We start from the raw sequence: 16,571 nt of genomic DNA, 5'->3' as shown, positions 1-16,571 counted from the left end.
CTAGATGGAGGGCAACTAAAGGAGGCTCTTCCCTGCTCTCTCTTGCTCGAGAACCAACTCTACCTCATGTAGAGCTTTCGTAGCTGAAGAGGACAATACCATTTTAGGGAATCTCATAGAGTTAATTGTTTGATTGTCCATCAATTAAGTCAAAGCTGGAGATGCTGGAACCACAGGCAAGAAAAAATTTGGAAACGTTGCTAACAGGGACCTTAGCAAAGAGGCATATGCAGGAGGAGGGGTGACAGGATCCACATCTTCCTTTGAAGAAATGGGAGACAGCTCTGCAAGAGGTTGAGAGGTCGAAGGGGTTTTCTTGATTAAACCTAAGATATTATCCAATTGGTGTTGAATCAGCTGAAAAGAAAGATCCACTACTGAGGGAACCTGTTTTGTTGCAGCTAGAGCCACAGCTGGGAGCAATACTGCAACTGCAGGAGCAGGTGCCAGATGCGTTGAAGAAGAGACAGGGAGAACTGGTGTCCCAGGAAGCTCGGCAGCCAATGAGCGCTCAGGAGCCAAAACAAGCTTGGGTGCAAACAGTCTCTCCTGCGTCAAGATGTGGTCGGGCACCAGCGGTCGCTCGGAGGCCAACAAGTGCTCAGTAGAAGCTACAGTTTCAGGAGCTGGGCGATCAAACACTCTCTTATGCCTAGACATATTCTCCGAAACTAAGGATGGGCGCTTAGCAGAAGACAAGTTCCTTGATGAAGAAGAGCACTTATGAGCAGGAGCTCGCTCAGCCGATGAAATCTGCCCCACCAACTCCGAGTGATCTTGGGAGAAGCATTCCGGACTGTCCCAAAAACTACAAGATGGAAGCTGATCTTGAGTAGGTTCTTTAAACCTTTTAACAGGCACTGGAGGAGACTGAGACACTTCCTTTGCGTGCCTCTAGATACACTTGATGAAAGACAGTCCACTTCCATCGAGACACCTTTCCAGTGGGGCTCTGCGTAACCCGGGATGTGACAACAGGCCCGACTAAAGTGGCTGACTGCATGTGGCAGACCCCACTGACCTCCTTTGGCCTACCAGTTTGGCTCCTCACAGGTTTAGGGGAGTTTGCCTGGGAGAATTGGCTGGACAGACAGCCACCTCCTCCACTGACACTTCACCGGCACTTTTAACACTTAACTTGTCCATTATGGACTTCACTGAAGTGCCTAACTGTTCCATTGTATTCACTAATAAGCCAAATTTAAGGTTAACTCTTGACTCAAGGTTGGCAATGGGGTCGGGATTTGGAGTAAGGGGGCCGGGGTGAGGAGTGAAGTTAAGTATACCTTAGTTTTACCAGACCACTGAGCTGATTAACAGCTCTCCTAGGGCTGGCCTGAAGGATTAGACTTATTTTACGTGGCTAAGAACCAATTGGTTACTTTCAACGGGACCTACAACTTGCCTGGAATTTGCCACATTATAGTGAGAAATGAATTTCTATCACCAGAAATAAATTCCTCTAACACTTCATCAGCCATGGACTTGAACTCGGGCCTAACTGCTCCATTGCTAGTCCACAGCTCTACCAATTTTAAGGTTAACTTTCAACTCAAGGCTTGGGGTACAGACTGAGAGGTGGGATTAGCTGGAATAATAGACACAGAACCAGAAATATCATCATTAACAGACTTAGCAGAGACCTGACTAGCTAATGTCTTCTTACTGCTATCTCTAGAAGCTGCCTTCCTCTTCTTATGTCTCTCTAATTTAGTCAAATGACTATTCAGTCTTCCACATTTTAACGTCCCACAAAAAACATTCATCACAAGTCAAGTCTGGAGAACATATTTGGCCCCTACAAGTCATGCAGAGTGTGTGCAGATCATAACAGGCTTTAGTTAGTCTAGTACAGTATTGCAGCCTTTGCTGCAATACCTAAAATTTGGGAACCAGAATCGGACATAGCCAACAAGTCACAAGTCAACAAGCCTAATAATAAAGTCAAAGTGCAGGAAAAACAGTCAAATTCGGTAATTCTGTCTGAAAATACCTAACACTGTCTAATTGTGCCGAAAAGGCTACCAAAAATGTGAATACTTCACCAATTGTTGTCAAATAAGATCAACTAAGAAGCAAAAAATTCCATAAAACTGCTGCTGCTAATCACTGTATCCACAGCCATCAGCCAGCAGAAACATATTGAACTCATTTGCTAAGCTGGTTCCTCTCTCACCCCGAAAGTGGGTGAGGTCAGTGACCTAGCCAAAACAAAAGTAGCACTACCGCTAATTTCAAAATTCTAGCTGCCCACAAGTAGAAATCTATAACTATGTAATTATTTAGTAAGTCACTTATATAAAAGAATCCTTTCATAATGGGAATGATAACTGCAGTAACATCACAGCTAAGCAGATTAAAATCGGTACACCATAACTTGCAGTAGTTTGTACTGTATAGCCCGTTAATAATAAAGTGAGCAGACACTAATACGTGAAAATAGCTATCCTACTTATTTCTGGACCTTTTTATCATGAAGAAAACTGCACCATGAAAAATAGTTAAATATAGAGAAGAACGTAACCTTATGATGATATCATAGGATAGAAATCCGTGTAATTACATTCCTCCAGCTACCAACCAAAGGTAAATGGCACTGACTGTAGACACTAGACCTTATTAGTAAGGTTAAAGTACTGTAAGATTATGAAAATAAATCATAAAGATGAAAGCGAATGCAAACAAGTGAATATTAAGGAAAAAAGACCATCCAAGACATGCATTCTTTTTATGCAGTGTGGAAATGTATGTGGTGTGTGTGCAGTACACTGCCAAACAAAGATTGAGTTGTTTTGATAGTTGAGACCTACCTCATGGCAACATGTGCACTGCACGCCTTTCCAAGATTAACCTTTGTCATTTGTAGAGGGTTTGTCTGAGAAACATTTTGTGGCAGTTATAATAATAGTATAAGTTGTAAGTTTGTTATTGAACAAAAATAGTGTTTGCCAAAACATGGGAACAATTTACCAGCAAGTTCTTCCTTAATTTTCATTGTAATGTTTAAATATAAATATAAATACTTCAGAACAGTATTGATAGAAAATTTTTAACAAATTTTTTGTGGTTCCATTTTATGCACAGAATGATGATGCTCTTGTAGACTATTTCTTGGATGTGATGTCAGGTACAAAAAGCCATAATGGACAACTGGTATCCAACCTTCTGTTGAATAATTTATTAGGGACACTGAATTCTCTTGATGTGGACATAAAAGACAGGTGAGATATGCTGTTCATATGTTAATACAATATTTTTTTATAGCGTAATCACTTGTTTCATCCTCAAGGAGTTACCTTCCATGGGTTTGTCAGAGCTCCTTGGTGACCAAACTAATATCAAAGAATTCTCTTTTAGTCGGTCTCTTGGCGAGGTATTGTGTAATAAACAGGTTTTGACGTAGGAAAACCCGATTTTTGGTAGTCGCTGTTGAGTCTTCCAGGAGTTACCCCTCCATGGTCTGCAAGAGCTCTATGGTGACTAGACTAATATCAAAGAAATATCTTTTAGCCTGGTCTTGTAGCTGGGTATTGTGTTGTAACGATAAACACTATAACACATGGAGTATAATGGACTCAGAGATAAGAGGGCATTTTCCCTTATCTTTAGTGAAATTGAACCCAGTTTTTCAACGTCAAAACCTACAAGAAGAAGTGACTATTGCTCTTGCGCGTCCGCCATTTATTTACAACTGGGCCGGTAAAAGACCAGGAGCTATTACTATCTGCTGGTCACTGCAGGATGATCCCTTGCCCAAATCCCATGCCTTTTTGTCAGGGAAGTGGGAGGGTTTTGAGGACTCAACAGCGACTTTATAGTGTAGTCGCTTGTCTCTTCCTCAAGGAACTTTACAAAGAAATTGACAGGTGACGAAAAGGCTTAAGCTCTCAAATTTTAATCCCAACAACCCAAAGAAAAAACATTTCAAGCCCCCATTCTTTATTCTAAAAAACCCCTAGGGTTTGGTAACAAAAACAAGAAACCAAGCAAGAACTTAAGTTTTTAGTGTGAGGTTCTGTAGTGACTTACCTAAGCATGCTGGGTATGGTTACAGTATTGTCACACCTTCCCCAGCAATAGTCAGCATACCCACCCGTTAGGAAGACCTGTGGTTTTCTGGTGTAGTGCTTATGGGGTCAGGACTAACCATACCACCTACTGATACATACAGATACACAGTGTAGTTGAATTTGTTCAAGCTCATTGCAGTAATGTTTTAAGAATGCTGTATCTGATGACCACCCTGTACATTTGGATACTTCTTCAAAAGAGACATTTCTGAGAAGGCCAACGATGTACTTGCTTTCCTAATATCATGTGACCTAGGAAAGGAGTGTGGGTTTGCCTTTTTAGTGAGGGACACTAAAATTATTCTCAGCCCTTTTAGAGAGAGTGGTTTATTCGTGCTAGAGCGTAGGAAAATCTGCGTGCGGACACAATGCCGAATGCACTTACAGTATGCCGAAGCCAAGAAGTTGAACGGACAGGAAGAAGAATGGACGTGATGCCAAACGGCCAGGAAGTCGAACTGACTGGAAGCCTAACTGACCGGAAGCCGAATGGACAAGATGCTGAATATGTAAGAAGTCGAAAAGAATAGGATAGATTAATTAAAACTGTTATTTGCAATTTATTTCACCAAAGATATAGGATAGATGATTATAATCATTATATTTGCAAATTTTCTTCACAAAATATTATTTTGAAAACAATGTAATTCATAACCTAATAATGAAGTGAAATAACTTACAAGCACATGCAATAAATCATAATGTAAAAAAATAAAATTAAAACTTTTATTATGTAATTAAAAATTGTTATCATTGCAACCATTATTTGCAGCTTTCTTTTACACCATTATTTGCATCTTTCTTTTACAAAATATTATTGAAAACAATGCAAGTCATAAGATGATAACATAAAAATAATGTATAAATATTTTACTAATTAAAAATTGTAAGCTAAAGCACCTAGGAAACCTAGGCCGTCTTCTTTGTTATAGGCATTGCAAATAGACTTAATTCTTTCATTGATGGCATCATATTTTTTATTTGACCGGGAAATATTGATTCCCATAGATGTCTGTTCGATTAAAACTTCATTTGTAGCTTGTTCTCTCCCAATAATTCTAAAAAGCTTGGGTAATGTGGGATGCATTATATTAAGCCTTTTTTGAAAGCCACATGCCAAACTTCAAGCGAATTGTTGGTTTGGGTGAATTATCCACAACACGGGAGTGAACTGACAATAATTCTACGTCGAAAAGTCTTCCTTCTGCATTCCCCTATTTTGTTGTGAATAGCTAAAATTCACTTGAAACCCCTCTAAAACACTTAGGAAAAGCCTATTTTCATGTTTAAACTCTCAAAATAAGCTAGAAAGTCGATGGAAATTAACGTTTCTCAATCGTGGGATTTGAAATTGAGACCGCGAATATGGGGTTTGTACTTTAACCATTCAAATAAACTTGAAAGTCATCAGTTGTTGGATCTAATTAAGCAAAAGTTTGTCAAGAGCCTGCAATTGTTTAATAATGTGTGCATTCTCAGGTTAGGCATACCAGTTTTGCAGTCCGCTGGCTTGAATGTTGTGCCATAGGCATTGGCAATAAAAAAAACGGGAAAAAATAATGTTTTGGAAAGTTTGCTTAACACTATTACTACTGCTTTTTAAATCTGATGTTATGGAAGCTGGATAATTTACTCCGCTGTTTTTAGGAAATAAAAATTTAAAATTTCGTTGTAAGTTCTTTCATGTGCTAATACTTGCTATACAATAAACTAAAGGCCAAGTTTTGTTTCCTAAACAATCGCATGGATAGTATATAACTGTTTGCCTTGTGGGCAAAGTCGAGTGTTCCATCTCCAAACCACGTTTGCTTTTTTGATGAAGAGTTCTAAATCTTTGGGTTAGAAATAACATCATCATCTTTCATACATCCCAAAGTTCTCTCCTCGCGTTGTTCCTTCCAAAGCTTCGACCATTTCTACCTTTCTTGCTCTTTGTATGATTCTTTCAGAGTTTCTTTCTTAGGTAGGACTCCAGGTACACTAAATTGCAATTCTTCCAATTGCATTCTAATTGTGGTGCTCGTTACCTCTTCCGATTGCTCAGTCTTACTCTTCATACCGTCCAATACTTTAAAACCAAATTATGATCCCCATCAGGTGGATTTGCGTTTTCCATGCATTGCTTATGTACTCATCATCAATCGTTTTATCCACAACGCACCTACACCATTTGTGAAGTTTCTTCCTCCTCATGCTGTCTTAATGAAATATCCACAACTCAAGCTCATTTGAAAAAGAATTTCTTAGAAAAATAATTTGTTTTCCTTGTTACCAGTAACCAAACTGGTAATGATCTATTTAAGGTTTGTTGTAATTATCTAATTTACGACCCACCAACAAGATTGTTTCGACTTCTTGTACATTCGGCCTCATGTCTGTTTGGCATTTTACCATTCGGAATTCTGGCCATTTTGGCATCACGATCATTCTTCTTCCCGTCCGTTCGTATTAATGTCCGTTCGCCTTCCATTTAGCTTTTGTCCTACTACCAGAAAATTGGACCTTCTGGGATGTTTGCTGTGACCTCTAGGTAAACCCTAAGTGCTTGAACTGGACATAATGTTTTGTCTGCTAAATTGAGTTTTCTTATAAGACTAGGAGATTTCCTTCTTAAAGGGTCCTTAATCTTGGCCAGGAATGATGGGCCAGTGGACAATAATAATTGATTGCCAGCTGTTTGCATGATGTATCGTCACCATCTAGGAGAGCCCAGTTCACTAATACGAGGTCCTGATGCTAATACAATCAGGAAGATCGCCTTTTGTAGCATGTGAGTAGCGGTTGTATTGGGTCTGCTGAGTTGAGGGGTTGATAGAAGTCTAAGCACCTTGTTCACGGACCAAGTAATTGGAAGTCTTTCAGGACCAGGTCTTTGTAGAGCAAAAATGTGTTTTTAGAAAGGAAGTGACAACTTCTTTGCTGGAGTCAATTATAAATTAATGCAATAGTTCTGTTAATGTTGCCTGTATTTCATGATTGTTTGTAACCACATGTACATTTCAGTCTTCAAAAAGGGTATATAAGAAAATTTTAAAGAGTCTCTATAGAAATCTTGACTGGGCTCTCATGATGGATATAATCTAATCATGTCTTCCATACGGATTGGTGTTGCTGGATAGTTGATGTCAGTAATTTTTGCACTAGGTACCTAGCCATGTTGGGTGAGTAGTTTTCTCAGTAGGTAATATTTAAAAAATCCATACATGAAGGTCGAAGCATGTTGGTTATTGTTTGAAAAGAGTGGTTGTCCAACATCCGCTCTGTTGAGGCTATCATTTTCCTTGATAGAGAGTCTGCTATTACATTGAGAGACCCTGTGAGGTGAATTGCAGACAGGTGCCACTTCTTTACTTGCACCATCCAAAGGATGGCTAGCATTATCATATTGAGAGGAGGTGAGCCTGATCGTGATCTCTTGATGCAGGACATTGCAGTCATGTTGTCTAGAACCAACAGAATGTGTGTCTTTTCTGGGGTTTGAGTTTTTTGAGAGACAAAAAGACAGCCATCAGCTCCAGGAAATTGATATGACAATTCCTCAGAGTAGGTAACCACCTCTTTACCACCTGACAATCCTCCCAATGTCCTCCCCAACCTGTCAACGAGGTATTTGTATGTGTTGTAACTCGTACAGATGGAGGAGTCAGGGTGACCTGTTTCGCCAGAGATTCCTTACAGGTCCAAAGCCGAAGTATCTCCCCAACTTTCTGATTTTTTTGGTGAGATCGGTCTCGCATCTTTTTTCTTGTGTGCGATAGCCAGAATTTGTTCATGTTTTTCAATTGCAGTCTGAATGTTGGATCTGTTACTGATGCAAACTGCAGCGCTCATCATACATTCTAATTGCCGTCTGGAAACTCTGGGCTGTGCAAAGAACGTTTTGAGGTTTCCTTATTATGTTCTCAGTATCGATGGGGAGAGACAACAGGCCGGGAAGAGTATCCCAACACAGTCCCAGCCACTGAAAGTGTCTGCTGGGCGTGAGGCGGGATTTTTTCCAATTTATTATAAAACCTTTTGGCTGTAGTCTGTTGACCATTGCTCTTAGCTTTTTCAAGCACTCTTTTCCTGTGGGGCCCACAGATTAACCAGTCATCTAGGTATTAGTTGTGTCCTTCTTCTCTGAGATCCCAAACAACTACTGTTGCTAGTTTTGTAAAAATTCTTTTGGGGCAATTTTTAGCCCAAAAGGTATGATTTTGAACCTGTATGTATCTTTCCCTATCCGGAACCGCAAGAAGGGGCGGAAGGGAATGGTGACAGGGATATGCCAGTATACATCTTTCAGATCTGTAGAAACTGTCCAAATCCCTTTTGGAATGATTGAATGTACTTGGACAATGGTAGTCATCCGAAACTTTTGGCAAGCAATGTACTTGTTCAATGTTGATAGGTCAACGATCACTCTTTGTTTGGAGGAATCCTTTTTGGGAACAATGAAGAGACATGCTTGGTGGTAAACATACGAATGTTTCTCTATGGCTCCCTTTAAGGGACCGCTGCATGTAATCTTCCAGAGAGGGGTTTGATCTTTGAAAGAACCCCTTTAAAGGAATGGGTGTTGAGATCATTTCCACCCCAGCCCATTGAGAATAATGCTGTGTCCCCAAGGGGAAGACTTCCATTCCCTTTGGTGTCTTTGAAGCCGACCCCTGACCAAACAATTCCTGTTGGTATCCCCCTCTTCCTCTACCTTTGCCCTTGATAGGCATTCCTGGCATTGCTTTTCCTTTGCCTTTATAAGACAGTTTTTGGACCTTGTGAAAAGGATGTCCTTGTTGATGTGGTTGTTGTTGTCCCTCTGTAGGGAGTTGTCCCTTCTGACCACCTATCTGTTTTTGAGGAAAACTTTTGGAGGTGACTGAAGGCTTACATGATTTTTTATCAAAGCAAGCCTTTTTTTGGGTTGGGTAAAGGGAAATTTCGGGTTTTTTGTTCCTGAATTCCCCTTTTCCCAGGAGAGCGTACACTACAATTTTGTTGGCATGCTTGCTCGTTGAATTACAACAGAATCATCAAACAGGTCCTTACAAAAGGGGTTAGACTGTAATAAAGCAGTCACATTGGGAAGTGACTTCTTGGAGCCTTCCAATGTTTCCATTCGCGCTTGTATACGCCAGTCTTAAAAGTCATAGTGTGCTTCCCATAGGGTTCTCATAAGACTTTTAGCCACAACAGCAAAAATTGTCCTGGAATCTTCTGGAAGCCTTTTGGCGGCAACTTCTAGCAAGGTGCAAGAAGTTAAGATAATAAGGAGGTGGGTCCTAGCACGGAATTCTGACAGGGCTGTCTCATCTGAGATTCTTCTCATAGAGGTCCCAAATTGCTGAGTAGTTACATCTAGAGGGAGCTTATTCCTTTCAAAAGGGAGCTGCAGTGTTACCCATTCCCTGGTGGAATTTTTCGAAACCGGGATGACTGTGGCAAATGGTTTTAGTTATGTCTCTCGTTTTCTAGTTACTACATAATTCTGAAAATCTGCCTTCACATGATTAACCCTTAAACGCCTACTTGACGTACCATACGTATGACTAAAATTGTCTGTTGGGTGTCATTACTGGACGTTACCATACGTTGACTAAAAATGCTTTTTTAAATATTCGGCGGAAAAATAATTATAGGCCTAGTTTGCCTGGTTTTAAATCACACCAGAGGGATGCTGGGAGCTCAACAAGCTGTTGTTTTGTTTATGTTTACACCCAGACGCCATCATGCGCCGAGGTCCTCCCTTCCCCGGTACCCAGAAAGCATCAGCTCCTATACGTCCGATATATTTTTTGACGCATCCGTGTTTTGCAGAACTTTGGCGAGTGTTTGTGTATTTGTGAGGCAACAGGACGTTTGCAGAGATGTCCCAATGTCGTCAGGACCGTGAAAGGCGATATTGCCTGTCAGTAGTGAGCGTGTGAGACGAATGTTTTTAGACTGGGATGCTGGAGAGGGACCAAGCACCCAAGATGACCCAGCTTCAACGCCGTGTTGTGCGGCCATGTGTGACCGTTTGGGACCAAGGACCACATCCTGTGCCTTTTATGACCCTAGGAAGCATCGGGGTGTCCTGAGGGGCATCCGTATTAAATTTTTGAAAAACTTTTTCCTTCGCTGAAAATCCTAGCATTTCTTGAGTCACCTTGTTGTAATTTTTCGCCATTTTATATTATTCGTTACATAAAGTGTTATACATCAAAATGTGCGCAATTTCATGTAGAATACAACAAAAAATAAATCATTCTTTTTAGCTTTCAACAGTTTTGAAATATTTTCATTTAAATCACGATAACTGACAAAATTTTAACATTCGGTCAATTTGACTCGACCAAATGCTCGAAAACGCAATCGTAAGGGGACAAATTCTTACATTCTAGTAACAATCAATCATTTACCTTTATTCTGCAAAAACAGAAAGTCTCAGCACAATATTTTGATTTATGGTGAATTTTTGAAAAAACTTTTTCCTTCGCTCCGCAAAAAATCCTAGCATTTCTTGAGTCACATTGTCATAATTTTTTCGCCGTTTTATATTATTCGTTACATAAAGTGTTATACATCAAAATGTGTGCAATTACATGTAGAATACAACAAAAAATAAATCATGCTTTTAGCTTTTACCATTTTTGAAATATTTTCATATAAATAACGATAAATAGAAAAATCAACCTTCGGTCAACTTTAACTCGATCGAAATGCTCAAAACGCAATCGTAGTTGCCAAAATTCTTACATTCTAGTAACAATCAATCCTTTACCTTCATTTTGCAACAAATGGAAAGTCTCGGGCACAATATTTCGATTTATGGTGAATTTTTGAAAAAAACTTTTTCCTTCCATCCGCGTGCGCGAACTCTGCTAAAAATAGTAGCATTTCTTGAGTCACCTTGTCGTAATTTTTTCGCCAATTTATATTATTCGTTACATAAAGTGTTATACATCAAAATGTGCGCAATTTCATGTAGAACACAACAAAAAATAAATCATGCTTTTAGCTTTTATCATTTTTGAAATATTTTCATATAAATAACGATAAATAGAAAAAATCAACCTTCGGTCAACTTTAACTCGATCGAAATGGTAAAAAAATGCAATTGTAAGCTAAAAAAAACTTACAGTCTAGTAATATTCAATCAATTTCCTTAATTTTGAAACAATTGGAAAGTCTCTAGCACAGTATTTCGATTTATGGTGAATTTTTGAAAAAAAACTTTTTTTTACGTCCGCGCATTACTAATTCATGCATCATTTTGTGATAATATTTTCTCTGTGTTGCTTTAATCGTTTTACAATCTGTTATATACCAAAATCATCGCAATTTAGTGTACAATACAACTAAAAAAAATTAACTCATTAGCTTTAACTGTTTTGCTTACAGCACGATTTGTATACAATTATATACGAGTTTTTTTTTGTTTCGCTGTCATATTCCAATATTTATATATGATAATGGTATTTTTTTTCATTTCTGATGGTTGCATACTAAACTTAAGGCAATGAGAAAAAAAGGAGCCAAAAATGAACTCTTAATCTTAAAAACTAAGCGTGCTGTGGTTTTTTGAAAAACTTTTTTGTATAGCAAATAGCTCCCGAACGCACTACCGCATACAGGAGACGTTTTTGTAAATAGGGGCTTCGGCGTTTAAGGGTTAATTATTTTAAAAGTGAAGGGACAGAAGGCTGGGGCTACTTGGTGAGCAAGTTGGGTTTTATTCATAATGGGTGTATAGATCCATTTTCCATTGATCTGGTAAAGGGTGTTATAGCTTTTAATGCTATGGGCACAGGTAAGAGAACTGTTTCTTTTTGTGGTTTCTCCATGTCTGGCAAAGGTGGTACCAGGCACCATTCTGTATTAGGGAATACTGCCATCTGTAAACTCCACATATACAACTTCGATCATGGTTTTTCTCTCATTAATTAGATACTTACCATTGGGAGAGAAAATGGACATTGAGGTGTCTCACAAAGGATTATCAGTATCATCAGGGGTGAATATTGGTAGCCCTATTATCATTTGATCTGAAGTTATGTAGTCCAAACTGGCCATTTTGTTGGTTCCAGTTGGAATTCTAACCTTAAGACATTTTTTGTACTGAATTTGTATCCACTCTCCTTTTTTGGTTACAGGATGCAGTATTTTTTACACTTTGGAGTGTACTTGACTGACTCAATTTCCATAATTTTCTGTTCGGAATCATGTGATACAGTATGTCCATTACATACTGCCATTCTGTGGCAAGGGCATCTTTGATGTTACTCATAATTTCCTTATGTAATTGATCAAATACCACAAACTGTGCATCCCTTTTTGGGGAGCTTGCGCAATCTGACTGAGCGGCCACAGCTGAACTGTAATTGCCTGTTACCCAGGGGGCCAGAGGTCCTGGGTGAGTTACTATACCCCACCAAATATGTAGTCATTTCAGTTGGGGTTAGGTGGATCCTAGTATCCCTTTTGGGGGAAGGATCCTGTTCAGCTTCTGATAGCTGCCTGGGGGACTGAATTACTTTTGGAAGGTTTCCTCCATGGTTAGCTGAAATTTGTGTCCCTGATCCCTCTGGGTTCAACAAGGTCATTTTGGTAGCAATATCAACTTCATGTTCTTTTGTAAGAAAGTCACCTCCCAGTGAAGATTCCTCTACTTCCTTCGCAGGGTTAACCTGGGAGGTATTGGTGACTAATGTTACTGGGTTTTAGCCCAAAAATAGATCTGCTGAGAAAGGGTTAAATATCTTCTTCCAGAGTTCTACCGGAAAGATATAATCTCCCCCTTCCTTACCCTTGCTGAACCCCAGGAACCATCGAGACAGCTTTAAATGAGCTGTTTCATCCTTAAAACTTGCTGCCAGGAGCATACTACAAATTTTGCATATATCTGGTGACCAAGTAAATTTTTCTTGTTTTTTACGAGGACTATGTTCATGGCAGGTGGTATGGGCCTACCCACTAGTAAAATGTGAACCGAGCAATTTGCTACGGAACTCTTGAGCTGAGGGTCCTGCATAATGGAGGCCTGTAGTGAAAAAAACCAAGTTGTTATTAGAAAATAATTAGTATAAATTGTTTTTAATAAGGGACACTTCTGTAGATCGCTATATCGTTAGTATACTCCATATTACTGGTTAACTTTATTACAAGTGTGTTGTTATAATACATTATATTAAATATCTATGTTAACTTAAACCCTTTGAGGTTTAGGTTAGTTTTGACACCCATATATGACTGTATTACTTAAACTATTAGTCCTTTGCAATGGCTATGTGAAATTTTAATTCTAAATTGTTATGTCATTCAGACTAATCTTCTATGAACTAATTTGTTTAAGTAACCCAAGCTACTGTTTTATATAGCTTAGGTTAATGCTTCAAGTATAATCTAAGTAAGCTAAGAATAGAGGATTTCTAAGAGGTTCTCGGTTAACCTACTCTAAGCCACTGCCTATTTTAGGCATATTTAAAATTTAAAGATATATGCTATACAGAAAATAACTCTCTTATAATCTGGTTTTCTGTTTTATGTGGCCGAGACTACCCTTTTGTCTGACTCAGCCACGCTGTTTTTATGCTAATAGTAGGATATATTAGGTTTGATAACCTTATGTTCATTTAGTGGAAGTTACCATGGTAAAAACTGCAGAGGATCAGAAAAACACAACCTTGTTTACTTCTGAAGAGAACGCTTACACTGCGATACAAGTCATGGGGCAATGTGCCTATCTCAAAGAAAATGATCTCCATAGCAGTCTTTTATTAAGGATGCAGTCAATTTTAACAGGATATTCCCTTAACAAGGGGGTTCCTACTTAATCTGGTTAGGCTACTGCCTGTTCTAGGCTTATATCACTTTTAAGGATATAGGCTACATAAGACCCTACTAGTATTGTAGCCTTACAGATAGGCTACCGAGTCGTAAAAAACTAGATTGTTTTATTGAGCTTAGAATACTATTTATATATAATCTTAGGCTTAATTGTTCTTTCTTAGCCTAGTATAGGCTAATCCAGATTATTATAGATCATTTTAAATATGTAGGCTATGTAAAAACAGAAACTTACTACACTGAACCTTTCAAAACTTCATGGAGGAGAGTGGAGAGGCCGCACCCAACAAGCTGAGGGCTCTAGTGAACTGTATATCCCCTTCCAAGGATAGAGGACATGGTGCACAGTCTTGCAAAGTACAAGGTGTTTTCCACATTTGACTTGAAGAGTGCATACCACCAAATTAGCATTAAAGAGAGTGAGAGGAAGTACACTGCTTTTGAGGGTGCAGGGAAATTATATCAGTTTTGCAGAGTTCCATTTGGTGTCACTAATGGAGTAGCAGTATTTCAGAGAGCTATGGATAAGTTAGTTGAAGATGAGGGTCTTAAAGACACTTTCCCATATCTAGATAATATTACTGTAGCTGGATCAACTCAGGAGGAACATGATAGCAATGTTAAGAAATTTTTGGAGGTTATTCAGAAACGGAAGCTTACCCTCAATGAATCTAAATCAGTTATGTCTGTGCCTACAATCAATGTTCTTGGGTATTGTGTTGGTAATAATGTCATAAGGCCTGACCCTGACAGATTACGTCCTCTCCAGGAATTACCACCTCCCACAAATATAGGGTCTTTGCGAAGAGTTCAAGGGTTGTTTGCATATTATGCTAAATGGATTCCTGGCTTCTCCGATAAAATCCAACCCTTGATAAACACAAAAACTTTTCATTGAGTGAATCAGCACTAGCTGCCTTTAACACTTTGAAAAAGCAGCTTACGGGTGCTTCTCTAAGGTCTGTGGATGAGAGCCTTCCTTTTGTTGTGGAGTGGATGCTTCAGAGGTCGCTATCTCAGCAGTATTGAACCAGGGTGGCAGGCCAGAAGCCTTCATGTCAAGAACGCTTCAGGAAGTGAGTTGCATTATCCTGCTGTAGAAAAGGAAGCTACAGCTATTATTGAAGCGGTTCGCAGTGGAGTCATTTCTTAGCCAGAAGACATTTTACTCTGATTACTGATCAGCGCTCTGTGATGTTCATGTTAGATAACAGAAAAAGAACCAAGATAAAGAATAACAAGATACAAGAGTGGAGGCTTGAGCTGGCATCATTCAGTTATACGATACAATATCGTCCTGGAAACAGAATGTTGTGCTGGATACCTTGTCTCGTGCATACTGCTGTTCTGTTTTCCCAATGTTGAAGCTTACAGACATTCATGAGAATCTTTGTCACCCTGGGGTAACTCGGCTTTTGCATTTTGTGCGATCTAAAACCTCCCTTTCTCAACAGATGATGTGAAAAAGGTGTGTGCTTCTTGTAAAGTCTGTGCACAGCAAAACCACGATTCCATTGTTCAGCACAAGGGGTCCTCATTAAAGCCACACAGCGATGGAACGCCTCAGTATTGATTTCAAAGGACCTTTGCCTTCCACCACAAACAATAAGTACATACTTACAGTTGTTGATGAATACTCGCGTTTTCCTTTTGCATTTCCTTGTTCAAATATAAATTCAAAAACAGTAATCAAATGTCTTGAGTCTATCTTCAGTCTTTGTGGAATGCCAAGTTTCATCCATTCAGATCAAGGTTCTTCTTTCATTTCTCAAGAACTGAAGATGTACCTTTCTCAGAAGGGAGTTGCAACAAGTAAAACAACACCTTATCACCCAATAGGTAATGGTCAGGTTGAGAGGTACAACGGAATTATGTGGAAGGCTGTTTGTTTAACACTTGAATCTCATGGTTTGAAGAACCAACACTGGGAGATGGTGCTTCCCGAGGTTTTGCATTCAATAAGATCACTCTTATGCACTGCAACCAATGAGACTCCACATGAGCGTTTCTTCAGGTTCCAACGACGTTCTAGTTTCGGAAATGGATTACCAACATGGCTTTTGACCCCTGGGCAAGTGTTATTGCGGCGGCATGTTAGTTCTAGCAAACACGAACCATTAACTGATCAGGTAGAACTTGTTGATGCGAACCCAATGTACGCAAGTGTCAAATATCCAGACGGGCGTGAGTCAACTGTGTCTATCCGTGACTTAGCTCCAAGTCCTGAGAGTCCGACGACTCTTGCACACCCGCATGAAGCACCAGGAAATATAGAGACTCCGGGTTCACCCACAACGCAAGATGTACAGCCTCATACTAATCACGACTCTCATTCATTCACTGAGCCCACTGAGTTAAGGAGGTCGACTCGCGTGTCAAAGCCCCCCGATCGTTACGGATGGGACTAATCTGATATTTTTGACATGGTATCCATTTTGTTAATGTTGAATAAATTGTTATAAGACTGAAACACTTGGTAGCAAACTACAAGCTTTATTCAACAAAATACCGGCTCTCAGATCTATAACATAAACAGACAAAATATCTAGCGTTAGTCATACAACACATACAACATAAACAACTTATGACAAACATAACAGAACAAAATAAACACACGTAAATTTACATATCAACAGAGGAACTGCAAGAGGGGAACTACACTTTCGCCTGTGGTGCAACTGTAACTAACCG

General features: G+C 39.3%; 1 protein-coding gene across 5 annotated transcripts in view; it reads left to right on the top strand.

Moving 5' to 3' along the window:
- GatB (glutamyl-tRNA(Gln) amidotransferase subunit B, mitochondrial) overlaps positions 1–16,571 on the top strand; it is a 992,144-nt gene that overhangs the window by 757,093 nt on the left and 218,480 nt on the right. For all 5 annotated transcript variants that reach the window (XM_067108081.1, XM_067108084.1, XM_067108085.1 and 2 more), the window contains one exon: positions 3,085–3,221. In XM_067108081.1, coding sequence (XP_066964182.1) covers positions 3,085–3,221 — 137 coding nt within the window. The remainder of the gene's footprint in view (positions 1–3,084; positions 3,222–16,571) is intronic.

This window comes from Macrobrachium rosenbergii, chromosome 8 (genome assembly GCF_040412425.1).
Source record: "Macrobrachium rosenbergii isolate ZJJX-2024 chromosome 8, ASM4041242v1, whole genome shotgun sequence".
In the NCBI taxonomy this organism is placed as follows: domain Eukaryota; kingdom Metazoa; phylum Arthropoda; class Malacostraca; order Decapoda; family Palaemonidae; genus Macrobrachium; species Macrobrachium rosenbergii.
The sequence above is the reverse complement of the archived record's forward strand: the minus strand, read 5'-3'. Positions and strand labels throughout refer to the sequence as shown.